Here is a 13,272-nt window from a genome sequence, read left to right as displayed (position 1 = left end):
TTCGCATCAGGTGGCCAAAGTATTGGAGTTTCTGCTTCAACATCAGTTCTACCAATGAACACCCAGGACTGATTTCCTTTAGGGTGGACTGGTTGGATCTCCTTGCAGTCCAAGGGACTCTCAAGAGTCTTCTCCAACACCACAGTTCAAAAGCATCAATTCTTCGCCACTCAGCCTTCTTCACAGTCCAACTCTCACATCCATACATGACCACTGGAAAAATCATAGCCTTAACTAGACGGACCTTTCTTGGCAAAGTAATGTCTCTGCTTTTGAATATGCTGTCTAGGTTGGTCATAACTTTCCTTCCAAGGAGTAAGTGTTTTTTAATTTCATGGCTGCAATCACCATCTGCAGTGATTTTGGAGCCCCCCCAAATAAATTCAGACACTCTTTCCACTGTTTTCCCGTCTATTTGTGATGAAGCGATGGGACCAGATGCCATGATCTTCGTTTTCTGAATGTTGAGCTTTAAGCCAACTTTTTCACTCTCCTCTTTCACTTTCATCAAGAGGGTCTTTAGTTATTCACTTTCTGCCCTAAGGGTGGTGTCATCTGCATATCAGAGGTTATTGATATTTCTCCCATCAATCTTGACTCCAGCTTGTGCTTCTTCCAGCCCTGCGTTTCTCATGATGTACTTTGCATAGAAGTTAAATAAGCAGGGAGACAATATACAGCCTTGACGTACTCCTTTTCCTATTTGCAACCAGTCTGTTGTTCCATGTCCAGTTCTAACTGTTGCTTCCTGACCTGTATATAGGTTTCTCAAGAGGCAGGTCAGGTGGTCTGGTATTCCCATCTCTTTCAGAATTTTCCACAGTTTATTATGATCCACACAGTCAAAGGCTTTGGCATAGTCAATAAAGCAGAAATAGATATTTTTCTGGAAATCTCTTGCTTTTTTTAATGATCCAGCAGATGTTGGCAATTTGATCTCTGGTTCCTCTACCTTTGCTAAAACCAGCTTGAACATCTGGAATTTCACAGTTCACATATTGCTGAAGCCTGGATTGGAGAATTTTGAGAATTACTTCACCAGCGTGTGAGATGAGTGCAATTGTGTGGTAGTTTGAGCATTCTTTGGCACTGCCTTTCTTTGGGATTGGAATGAAAACTGACCTTTTCCAGTCCTGTAGCCACTGCTTAGATTTCCAAATTTGCTGGCATATTGAGTGCAGCACTTTCACAGCATCATCTTTGAGGATTTGAAACAGCTCAACTGGAATTTCATCACCTCCACTAGCCTTGTTTGTAGTGATGCTTCCTAAGGCCCACTTGACTTCACATTCCAGGATGTCTGGCTTTAGGTGAGTGATCACACCATCGTGATTATCTGGGTCGTGAACACCTTTTTTGTACAATTCTTCTGTGTATTCTTGCCACCTCTTCTTAACATCTTCTGCTTCTGTTAGGTCCCTACCATTTCTGTCCTTTATCGAGCCCATCTTTGCATTATAGTATTATTGCCATTAACCTTTCTTATTCCCATGACCATTCATTGGATGTTAGCACACTATATAGAGGAAGTACTCTGCTAAAAGAAAGGGATACAGAGAAGAACAAGATCAAGTAGCTATTGTGCGGCTCACTTTATGGTAAGGGAAACAGACAATGCCTTGTGTCAGGTACTATTTAAACTTTTAAACACATATTAAATTGATAAATCCTATGAGCTGGTACTATTATCCTTATTTTATAGTTGAGGAAACAGACAAATGGTGATGGAAAAAATTGCCTGAAGTCTTAATGTTATAAAGTTGCAGAACCAGGATATTAACCTAGGCAATATGATGTATGGACAAGAAGGGGAAGTGACTGGGAGATGATAAGTTAAGTTTAAGACATATTTCTGCAGTACAGTTTATTGCATCTGATAAACAATTGGCTGGAGATGGAGAGAGAAGAGTCAAAGGTGATTGACCTTCAATCACTGAGACTGAGAATGGATTGATAGTAGTGCTAAACAATTTAGATTGTAAATATAGGAGGTGGAGAAGGTTTGTAAGCACACTGAGTATAAACAACTTGTCTGATTCCTAGGAGATATTCTTCTGGTCCAGAGAGAAAGATTCTTATCCTTAATAATAATAATGGTAGTGATGATAACAATAGCTAATTATATTGAGAATTTTTTATATGCTAAGAGGTATTTTAAGTGTGTTTACCTGTACTAATCCATTGAATCCTCACATTAACCCTATAGACGTGTCATTTCCCCTACCTCTTGTCAGGTAAAGGAAGTGAGGTTCACAGGTGTTAAATAGCTTATCAAAGTCACTCTGCTTCCTCAACTCTGTTGTTTCATGATCCATAGGAATTGAGGAAGACCAGATAAGAGAGGGCTCTTGAAATTCTCTTGGCTAGAATTAACAAAACTTAGTCGAGGGATGGATGAATGGAGAAAGTGAAAGTGAAGTTGCTCAGTTTTGTCCAACTCTTTGTGACGCCATGCACTGTAGCCTACTAGGCTTCTCTGTCCATGGGATTTTCCAGGCAAAAATACTGGAATGGGTTGCCATTTCCTTCTCCAGGAGATCTTCCCAACCCAGGGATAGAACCCGGGTCTCCTGCATTGTAGTCAGACGCTTTACCATCTGAGCCACCAGGGAAGTCCTGGATAAATGGAGAGGAAGCACCAAATTCTCTCCCCTCTCTCCTACAGATTTTTCTGGCAGCAACCAAGCAAGCTCTTCTGGCTTTCATTATGGCCTGCCTGTGCAGCATGAAAATTATCTGACCAGACATTCTTTTTCTACAGTTGCACCTCTTTTTCCCCTCCTTCTTAAAATCAGAAATGGCTGCCCTCTTTGACCCTTTATACTTCACAGTTAATTACACCTCAAACATCTCTTATACTTTAACCTCTTTAACTTTCTTTTATTCTTCTCTACTTTTGTCCAATTCCTATAATGAGAAGACACACTTCATTATCCTTTTCTGTCACTCATCAAAAACTTCTATAAATGTATTGAAGACTACTATGTGCCAAACACTACTCTAAGCCTTTTAAATACATTACTGAAGAAAACATCAAAGGTGAAGAAAATCTCTGCTTTCAAAATATTACAATTTAATGGAAATTAGAGTTGAGTTTTCTGCATCTGACTTCTGAAGTACTTATTCATTACTAGATTTCTTCCTCCATTAACCCTAACTCCTACCCCTAAAGAGGCTTCATAGAAGCCTTAGGACTAGGCAGAGAACAATTTCAAATCTTTTAATTTTACATGGGGAAGTTGAGGATTAGAAAGAAAAATGCCTTGACAAAGATTATAGGATGTAATTCCTGGGCATCTAGCTCCCAGTTCAGTGCTCTCTGCTATACTTGCTGACTCTCCATGTCTGGTTGACCCAGATCTAAAACTGATAACAAGGTGCCTAGTATAAACTCTGAAAGTGAAAGTGTTAGTCCCTCAGTTGTATCCCATTCTTTGCGACCCCATGGACTGTAGCTTACCAGACTTCTCTATCTATGGAATTCTCCAGACAAGAATGCTGGCGTGAGTAGCCATTCCCTTCTCCCGGGGATCTTCCTGACCCAGGGAAGGCAGATTCTTTACTATCTGTGTCATCAGAGAAGCCCAGAGTAACCTCTGACACATAGTAGTTATGCATAAATATTTTGTAAATGTTGAATATATACATGAACAGCTCTACTCATATATGGATCAAAGAAAATAAAATGTGTTTTGAGATAAAACTGGAGATATTTTAGAGTGTCAGAATTCTCCAAACTCTTTGATAATGACCCAGAAATTTTCCTCATAATCTCAGTAGAAGATTCTTTGTGTATTATTGCCTATCTAATTATCTAATTAAGACTATTTTCTTCAATTCCTAACAGTCAATAAACAAAGGAATTATTTATAAGTTTATCTTTTACTCTTTTGTGTTTCTGTATTATAATTTGTATTCTTGCTGATTGTGTATTTAACTACATTAGGTCTTAAACAGCTATTGTGACCCATAAAATGAACATTTCTGTGGGTAAATGTAGTTGACATCCAAAACAATTAACTGTTTTATAGACTATCTTTTGAAATGCAACCAGGTCATAAATGAAACTAATTGTAATTGACTTGGTGAAACTTAGTGTGATCTGAAATCTGACCAGTTAAGTCAAAAGCAAGCTGTGACTTCATCTTTCTTGCCCTATTTTTTCACCTCTAGTGAGATTAGAATGTAGCTAAATGAAAGGAAATCTGGTTGATGAGGTGCTGGTAGGTACTAGTGATAGAAATTATTATGATGGTATAGGGCAGCTGAATGAAGCCACCTAGTGTTTACTTTCATTAAGAGGAAAAAAGAAACACTTGGTGGCTTCATTCAGCTACTCTACATCATCACAGTCATTTCTTTAATGGTAATATTTTGATATTCTGATTACCTGCCCTGTGTTGCAAAACTATATATCCTATCTCCCTCACCCCTTACTTCCTCAAAGCAGTTCTCTCAGAGTTTACTCGAGATGCTGCCTGCCAGGCTTGAAGTCCTAAAAAGTCCTGCCAAATAGTACATAACTCAACTTTTAGGTTGTGAATTTTTTTTTAATTGAATATATATCTGAATCACTGTGCTGTACACCTGCAACTAATATGACATTGTAGATCAAATGTACTTTGATTTTTTAAAAAAGAGGAAAAATTATCTAAAAGAGAAATAGAAAAATGCTTATATTAACCACTCTTGTCTTGTATGTTTAAGATAAGTAGAAAGATAAAATGCTTCTTTAGAGAGATTTGGCATTGATGTGTAAGCAAGTTTATTAGAGTAAATATCCATACAGGAGGGTGAAACTCTCCTGTATGGAATAAGAGTTAGACCAGAAAGGGGAGGATTCAGGAAACTATATAGCTATAATGATATTCTTTTGAAGGTAGTGCTAGTTGGACAGGTTGGAAGAAACAAATTCATGTGCATAGAAGACGTGAGGGAAAGAGGCAGCTAATACTGCTGGGGACCAGTCAAGGCTATATTGGTAAGCAGAATATGCAAATTAGAATGTTGTCCAAATTCTGACTTCTTGGTATCTAGTAAGTCCTGAAAAATAATATTTCTAGAATACAAACAGGTGTAGCCAAGGGTTAGTGGCATACTGTATCCTTACAGTGAGTTAGATTTTATTTTTAAATTGTCTTTCCCTTGATTCTTTTCCAGATATGGATCAACTCATAAACAACTGGGAGGTCCAACTTAATTCAGAAGGTGGCTCAATGCATATGTTCAAACAGGTCGGTTATCAAGAAAATGAATATTCATATTGAGCCATAATAGTGTTCAGTATACATGGTATCATAGAGCTGAAGTTCATTTTTCTTTCTAACAACATATTGGGGACTGAGAGGAGTGAAAGAAGGGAGGTTTCCAGAAAATACCTGGATGCCTGGGTTTCTGATTCAAATAGGGAGTAAATCTGGCATAAAAGAAGTATATCCTTTGGGATCAAGGCTATATGGACAAGATTAGACACTTGGTAGAAAACAGAAATTATTTATCTTGCACTGTTCCATATTTCAAGCTCTCTGAAGACTAAATTCAATGTCTTATTTGATCTTCACAATAACTCTTTTGGATAGGGTGTTAGTCAGTATTCTACAGATAGACAGAAATACCAGAATGTATATTTTTCAATCTCTCTCTATCCTTATATCTAAAAATATACATAAAATTTGTATCTATCTATATCTATCTACTCCATATGTCTATAGATACAAATTATATATATATATACCTATATATATATATAAAGGTATATCTTTACACCTAAAATAAAATTACATCTCTATCTATATATAGCTATATATATATGTGTGTGTATATAAAATTACATCTTTATCTATATATAGCTATCCAAATATACATATCCAAATATACATATCTTTATCTAACTACCTATCTATAGAGAAATAATTTTTGTGTGTACTTCTTTATTTATTTCTTTTTCAATTGGAGGAAATTTGCTTTATAGTGTTGTGTTGATTTCTGCCATACCATAAGGCAAATCAGTTGTAATTATTCATATATCCCCTCCCTCTTGAACCTCCCTCCCCTATCCTCATCCCACCACTCTAGGTCATCACAGAGCACCAGACTGGGCTTCCTGTGTTATATAGCAACTTTTCACTGCTATCTATTTTACACATGCTAGTACATATATGTTGATGCTGCTTTCTCCATTCATCCCATTTGCTCCTTCCCTTACTGTGTCAAGTCCATTCTCTACATCTATGTCTCCATTCCTTCCCTGCAAATAGGTTCATCAATACAATTTTTGTAGACTCCGTATATATATATATATTAATATACAATATTTGTTTTCCTCTTTCTGACTTACTTCATTCTGTATAAAAGACTCTAGGTTCATCCACCTCACTGGAACTGACTCAAATTCGTTCTTTTTGTGGCTGAGTAATAGTCCATTGTATATATGTACCACATCTTCTTTATCCATTCATCTGTCAATGGACATCTAGGTTGCTTCCATGTTCTAGCTATTGTAAATAGTGCTGCAGTGAACACTGGAGTACACATGTCTTAGAATTGTGCTTGTCTTGGGATATATTCCACAGTAGTGGGATTGCTGGGTCATATTGTAGATTTGTCCCCAGCTTTTTAAGGAATCTATAGAGAAAGAGTTTTTAAAAATTTAATTTATTGAAGTATAGTTGAATTACAATGTTGTGTTAATTTCTACTCTACAGCAAAGTGATTCAGTTATACATATGTGTATATACATACTTTTTCATATTCTTTTCCATTATAGTTTATCACAGGATATTGAATAGCGTTTCCTGTGCTATACAATAAGACTTTGCTGTTTATCCATTATATATATAATATTTTGCATCTGCTAATCCCAAACTCCTAATCCATCCCTCCCCGACCCCCTCCCCCATCCTACCCCCATTAGCAACCACAAGTCAGTTCTCTATGTCTCAGATGTATGCCTAGGATTGGGATTACAAGACCATATGGCTTATATTCTAGGCAGCCAAAGATGGAGAAGCTCTATACAGTCAGCAAAAACAAGACCAGGAGCTGACTGTGGCTCAGATCATGAACTCCTTATTGCCAAATTCAGACTTAAATTGAAGAAAGTGGGGAAAATCACTAGACCATTCAGGTATGACCTAAATCAAATCTCTTATGATTATACAGTGGAAGTGAGAAATAAATTTAAGAGACTAGGTCTGATAGACAGAGTGTCTGATGAACTATGGACAGAGGTTTGTGACATTGTACAGGAGACAGGGATCAAAACTATCCCCCAAAAAAAGAAATGTAGAAGAAAAAAAAAAAAAGGCTGTCTGAAGAGGCCTTACAAATAGCTGTGAAAAGAAGAGAAGCAAAAAGCAAAGGAGAAAAGTAAAGATATACCCATTTGAATCAAGAGTTCCAAAGAATAGAAAGGAGAGTTAAGGTAGCCTTCCTCAATGATCAATGCAAAGAAATAGAGGGAACCAATAGAATTAAAAATGACTAGAGATCTGTTCAAGAAAATTAGACATACTGAAAGGTTGTTGCTGAACCATGAAAGATGCTGGGATTCTTGGCCTCTGGAGGAGAAGAATTCAATCTGGGGCCAGAGACGAGGCTTGATTCCTCAGAGCTTTTATGTAATAAAGTTTTATTAAAGTATAAAAGAGATAGAGAAAGCTTCTCATACAGACATCAGAAGGCAGATGGAGAGTGCCCCCTGCTAGTCTTTTAGCAATGAAGTTATATACTCTCCAATTAGTTACTACAATGAATCAAAAGAATGTCAACAGGTTGCAAAGATCTTACTAGACCCATTCCCACTATCCACATTTCAAGATAACAGGATTAGCCAGAAAGTTTTCATGGAGGAGAAACTGTCCTCAAGCTGGGTATATCCCTATATCATCCTTAGTACAGAGTACAAACCGAGCCCTTTGTTGTGTAATCATCAGTTTCAGACTTAAAGACAAAAACGTTTTCTTTAGATAGATATATTACTAAAGGAAACAGTTCCATTCAGCATTGCAACGAACAGAATAAAATACTTAGGAATATGACCTGCCTCTTGAGAAACCTATATGCAGGTCAGGAAGCAACAGTTAGAACTGGACATGGAACAACAGACTCGTTTCCAAATAGGAAAAGGAGTATGTCAAGGCTGTATATTGTCACCCTGCTTATTTAACTTATATGCAGAGTACATCATGAGAAATGCTGGGCTGGAAGAAGCACAACTGGAATCAAGATTGCCAGGAGAAGTATCAATAACCTCAGATATGCAAATGACAACACCCTTATGGCAGAAAGTGAAGAGGAACTAAAGAGGCTCTTGATGAAAGTGAAAGAGGAGAGTGAAAAAGTTGGCTTAAAGCTCAACATTCAGAAAAAGAAGATCATGGCATCCAGTCCCATCACTTCATGGGAAATAGATGGAGAAACAGTGGAAACAGTGTCAGACTTTATTTTTCTGGGCTCCAAAATCACTGCAGATGGTGACTGCAGCCATGAAATTTAAAGACGCTTACTCCTTGGAAGAAAAGTTATGATCAACCTAGATAGCATATTGAAAAGCAGAGACATTACTTTGCCAACAAAGGTCCATCTAGTCAAGGCTATGGTCTTCCCAGTGGTCATGTATGGATGCGAGAGTTAGACTGTGAAGAAAGCTGAGTGCTGAAGAATTGATGCTTTTGAACTGTGGTGTTGGAGAAGATTCTTGAGAATTCCTTGGACTGCAAGGAGATCCACCCAGTCCATTCTGAAGGAGATCAACCCTGGGATTTCTTTGGAAGGAATGATGCTAAAGCTGAAACTCCAGTACTTTGGCCACCTCATGCGAAGAGTTGACTCATTGGAGAAGACTCTGATGCTGGGAGGGATTGGGGGCAGGACGAGAAGGGGATGACCGAGGATGAGATGGCTGGATGGCATCAAGGATTTGATGGACGTGAGTCTGAGTGAACTCCGGGAAATGGTGATGAACAGGGAGGCCTGTCGTGCCGCGATTCATGGGGTCGCAAAGAGTCGGACATGACTGAGCGACTGAACTAAACTGAACTGAATGCATATATATGGAATTTAGAGAGATGGCGACGATAACCCTGTATGCGAGACAGCAAAAGAGACACAGATGTATAGACCAGTCTTTTGGACTCTGTGAGAGAGGGAGAGGGTGGGATGATGTGGGAGAATGGCATTGAAATATGTATAATATCATATGTGAAATGAATTGTCATTCCAATTTCGATGCATTATACAGGATGCTCGGGGCTGGTGCACTGGGATGACCCAGAGGGATGGGATGGGGAGGGAGGTGGGAGGGGGGTTTAGGATGGGGAACACGTGTACACCTGTGGTGTATTCATGTTGATGTATGGCAAAACCAATACAATATTGTAAAGTAATTAGCCTTCAATTAAAATAAATAAATTTATATTAAAACAAAAATATGTAATCCAAATGTCCATTGACACAGAAATGGGAAAAAAAAAGTTTTATATCATTAAGACTAAGGAATGTAGTGTGAAAAATGTCTGTCCTTTCCTCCTCCTTGAGAATTCCAGACCCCTCTCTCCTTAGGGACCCCCGGACTTCTTATCAACCTACCTAGGAATTGACTTTCTCAATACCAAGGGAATATTTCATACAAAGATGGGCTCAATAAAGGACAGAAATGGTATGGACCTAACAGAAACAGAAGATATTAAGAAGAGGTTGCAAGAACACACAGAAGAACTATACAAAAACGATCTTCACAACCCAAATAATTACGATGGTGTGATCACACTTCCCTAGCTCCAGACATCTTGGAATGTGAAGTCAAGTGGGCCTTAGGAAGAATCATTAAGAAAAAAGGTAGTGTAGGTGGTGAAATTCTAGTTGAGCTATTTCAAATCTTCAAAGGTGATGCTGTGAAAGTGCTGTACAAAATATGCCAGCAAATTTGGAAAACTCAGCAGTGGCCACAGGACTGGAAAAGGTCAGTTTTCATTCCAATCCCAAAGAAAGGCAATGCCAAAGCATGCTGAAACTACTACACAATTGCACTCATCTCACACACTAGTGAAGTAATCCTCAAAATTCTTCAAGCTAGGCTTCAGCAATACCTGAACCATGAACTTCCTGATGTTCAAGCTGGTTTTAGAAAAGGCAGAGGAACCAGAGATCATATTGCCAACATCTGCTGGATCATTGAAAAAGCAAGAGAGTTCCATAAAAACATATATTTCTGCTTTATTGATTATGCCAAAGCCTTTGACTGTGTGGATCATAATAAACTGTGGAAAACTCTGAAAGAGATGGGAATACCAGACCACCTAACCTGCCTCTTGAGAAATCTGTATGCAGGTCAGGAAGCAACAGTTAGAACTGGACATGGAACCACAAACTGGTTCCAAATAGGAAAAGGAGTATTTCAAGGCTGTATATTGTCATCCTGCTAATTTAACTTATATGCAGATTACATAATGAGAAACACTGGGCTGGAAGAAGCACAAGCTGGAATCAAGATTGATGGGAGAAATATCAATAGCCTCTGATATGCAGATGACACCACCTTTATGGCAGAAAGTGAAGAAGAACTAAAGAGCCTCTTGATGAAAGGAGAAAGAGGAGAGTGAAAAAAATGGCTTAAAGCTCAACATTCAGAAAACGAAGATCATGGCATCTGCTCCCATCACTTCATGGGAAATAGATGGGGAAACAATGGAAACAGTTTCTAACTTTGTTTTTTGGGCTCCAAAATCACTGCAGGTGGTGATTTCCACCATGAAATTAAAAGACGCTTACTCCTTGGAAGGAACGATATGAGCAACTTAGACAGCATATTCAAAAGCAGAGACATTACTTTGTCAACAAAGGTTTTTCGAGTAGTCATGTATGGATGTGAGAGTTGGGCTATAAAGAAAGCTGAGTGCAGAACAATTGATGCTTTTGAACTCTGGTATTGGAGAAAACTCTTGAGTGTCCCTTGGACAGCAAGGAGATCCAACCAGTCCACCCTTAAGGAGATTAGTCCTGTGTGTTAATTGTAAGGACTGATATTGAAGCTGCAACTCCAATACTTTGGCCACCTGATGAGAAGAGCTGACTCATTTGAAAAGACCCTGGTTCTCAGAAAGATTGAGGGCAGGAGGAGAAGGGGACAACAGAGGATGAGATGGTTGAATGGAATCACTGACTCAATGGACATGAGTTTAGGTAAACTCTAGCAGTTGGTGATGGACAGAGAGGACTGGCATGCTGTCGTTCATGGGGTCGCAAAGAGTCGGACATGACTGAGCCACTGAAATGATTGATGGTAACTGTAATTTTAGTTTTTTTAAGAACCTCCATACTGTTTTCTATAGCGACTGCATCAATTTACACTCCTAAAAACAGTGTAGAAGGGTTTCCTTTCATCCATACCCCAGAGAGAGAAAAACTTTAAGGAACTGGCTAACATGATTATGGAATTCTAATGAATCCAAAATCTGATGGGGTAGACTGGCAAGCTGGAGAGCCATAGAAGTGTTATAGTTCTAATCCAAAGGCAGACTGCAGAAAAAATTTGTTCTCCCTTGGAGGAGATCATTGTTTATTAAAGCCTTCAAGTGATTGGATGAGGCCAAACAACACTATGGAGGGTAATCTGTTTTGTTCAAAGTTCAATGATTTTAATATTAATCTCAGTTCAGTACAGTCCCTCAGTTGTGTCCAACTCTGTGACCCCAAGGTCTGCAGCATGCCAGGCCTTCCTGTCAATTACCAATTCCCAGAGCTTGCTCAAACTCATGTCCATTGAGTCAGTGATGCCATCCAACCATCTCATCCTCTGTTGTCCCCTTCTTTTCCTGCCTTAATCTCACCCTCCCCCGGAAAAAAAAAAAAAAAAAAACTTCATGGAAGCATTCAGAATAATGTTTGACCAAATATCTGGACACCTGGCCCAGCCAAGTTGACACATAAAATGAACCATCACAGATGGGTATTCTTAATTTTCCTATTTTACAAATAAGAAAGTTGTGACCTTGGGCATTCCCAGAACAATGATTCAAAACAGATTATCTGGTTTTTACAGATAAACATTCTGTGTTAGTTGTGGAAGTTCCATTTTGCTCAGGGTTGAGTTCTAAAGTCATTGCTTAGGTGAAAACCAAATACAGTCAAATTATCCTTGAAAATCCCTTAAATTGCCTATAAAATTGAGTATACAGTTTCGTGTAACCAGAACTGATCTGTTTCTTTAATTAAGTCACCAGATAAATTATCTGGCTGACATTTAGAAGTCATATTTTAGAAAAAAATTGCTTTTTACATTAAATGCTTTGGTTTTGGTGTACAATTGAATTTGTTTGTTATATGGTACATATGGATGAGACTTTCTTGTACTATTTTAACGACATTAAACTCAATATTCCTGAGTTCCCAGGTGGAGCTAGTGGTAAAGAATCTGCCTGCCAAAGCAAGAGATGCAAGGGTTTGATCCTGGGTCCGGAAGATTCCCAGGAGTAGGAAATGGCAATCCGCTCCAGCATTGTTGGCTGGAAAATTCCATGGACAGAGGAGCCTGGTGTGCTACAGTCCCTGGGTTGCAAAGAGCCAGACACAACTGAGCACATACATGCAAACTCAATATAGTGTCCTATTTGCCTTACTTGTAGCTGTTGCCATTTAGAAACTATTAGCAAATCAAAAGTTGCTAATTGTTACAAAACATCTGCTGGCTGCTGGTGCTTTGTCATAGTAATTACTAACAGGAAGCTGAGTATAAGTGTTAGATAAAAATTATTAAACTCATAATAAAAATATTATATTCAATGAAATATTGTCAAGCAAACATAGCTCCCTCATTTTGAAATCTCAGTACACCTAAGCACAATTCCAAAAATATTTTTCCATACATTAAGTATACTAAGGTTCCAGAATTTGAGGTCACTTTGAAGCTGATGCAATGTATAGAAAATTCTGGATAGTAGATAATCTAAGCATTTTTTTGTTTCTTTCTTGCCATTTCCAAGATATCTTGCTTTTAGTGAAGTTAGAGTATTTGTGGTACTTGACCACAGAATACTAACCATGTCCCAGGCCCAGAGCATGTGTTCTATAACTGCAATTCTGGCAGCATCCTAGTCAGCAGAAGCCTCCTAGTGTGCTTAATCATGATTTGTTTATGTCATGAGGTAGGATTGGCTGGTGGGTGTCTCGCTTAGTACACACAACTTGCGTTCAATTGAATTCATACATCACTGTGCCATATAATGAATGAACACTTGCTTGTCATGTGCCCTTTGTTGAAAGTTTCTGATTATT

The 13,272-nt window shown here is 38.3% G+C and overlaps 1 protein-coding gene across 1 annotated transcript in view; it reads left to right on the top strand.

Moving 5' to 3' along the window:
• KLF8 (Kruppel like factor 8) overlaps positions 1 to 13,272 on the top strand; it is a 300,659-nt gene that overhangs the window by 176,856 nt on the left and 110,531 nt on the right. Inside the window, exon 2 of the mRNA XM_040266081.1 lies at positions 5,161 to 5,234. Coding sequence (XP_040122015.1) covers positions 5,163 to 5,234 — 72 coding nt within the window. The 5' untranslated portion in view covers positions 5,161 to 5,162. The remainder of the gene's footprint in view (positions 1 to 5,160; positions 5,235 to 13,272) is intronic.

The sequence above is a fragment of the Oryx dammah genome, unplaced genomic scaffold (genome assembly GCF_014754425.2).
Source record: "Oryx dammah isolate SB20612 unplaced genomic scaffold, SCBI_Odam_1.1 HiC_scaffold_23, whole genome shotgun sequence".
NCBI lineage: Eukaryota > Metazoa > Chordata > Mammalia > Artiodactyla > Bovidae > Oryx > Oryx dammah.
Note: the sequence above shows the minus strand (reverse complement) of the source record. Positions and strands in the feature narration are given on the sequence as shown.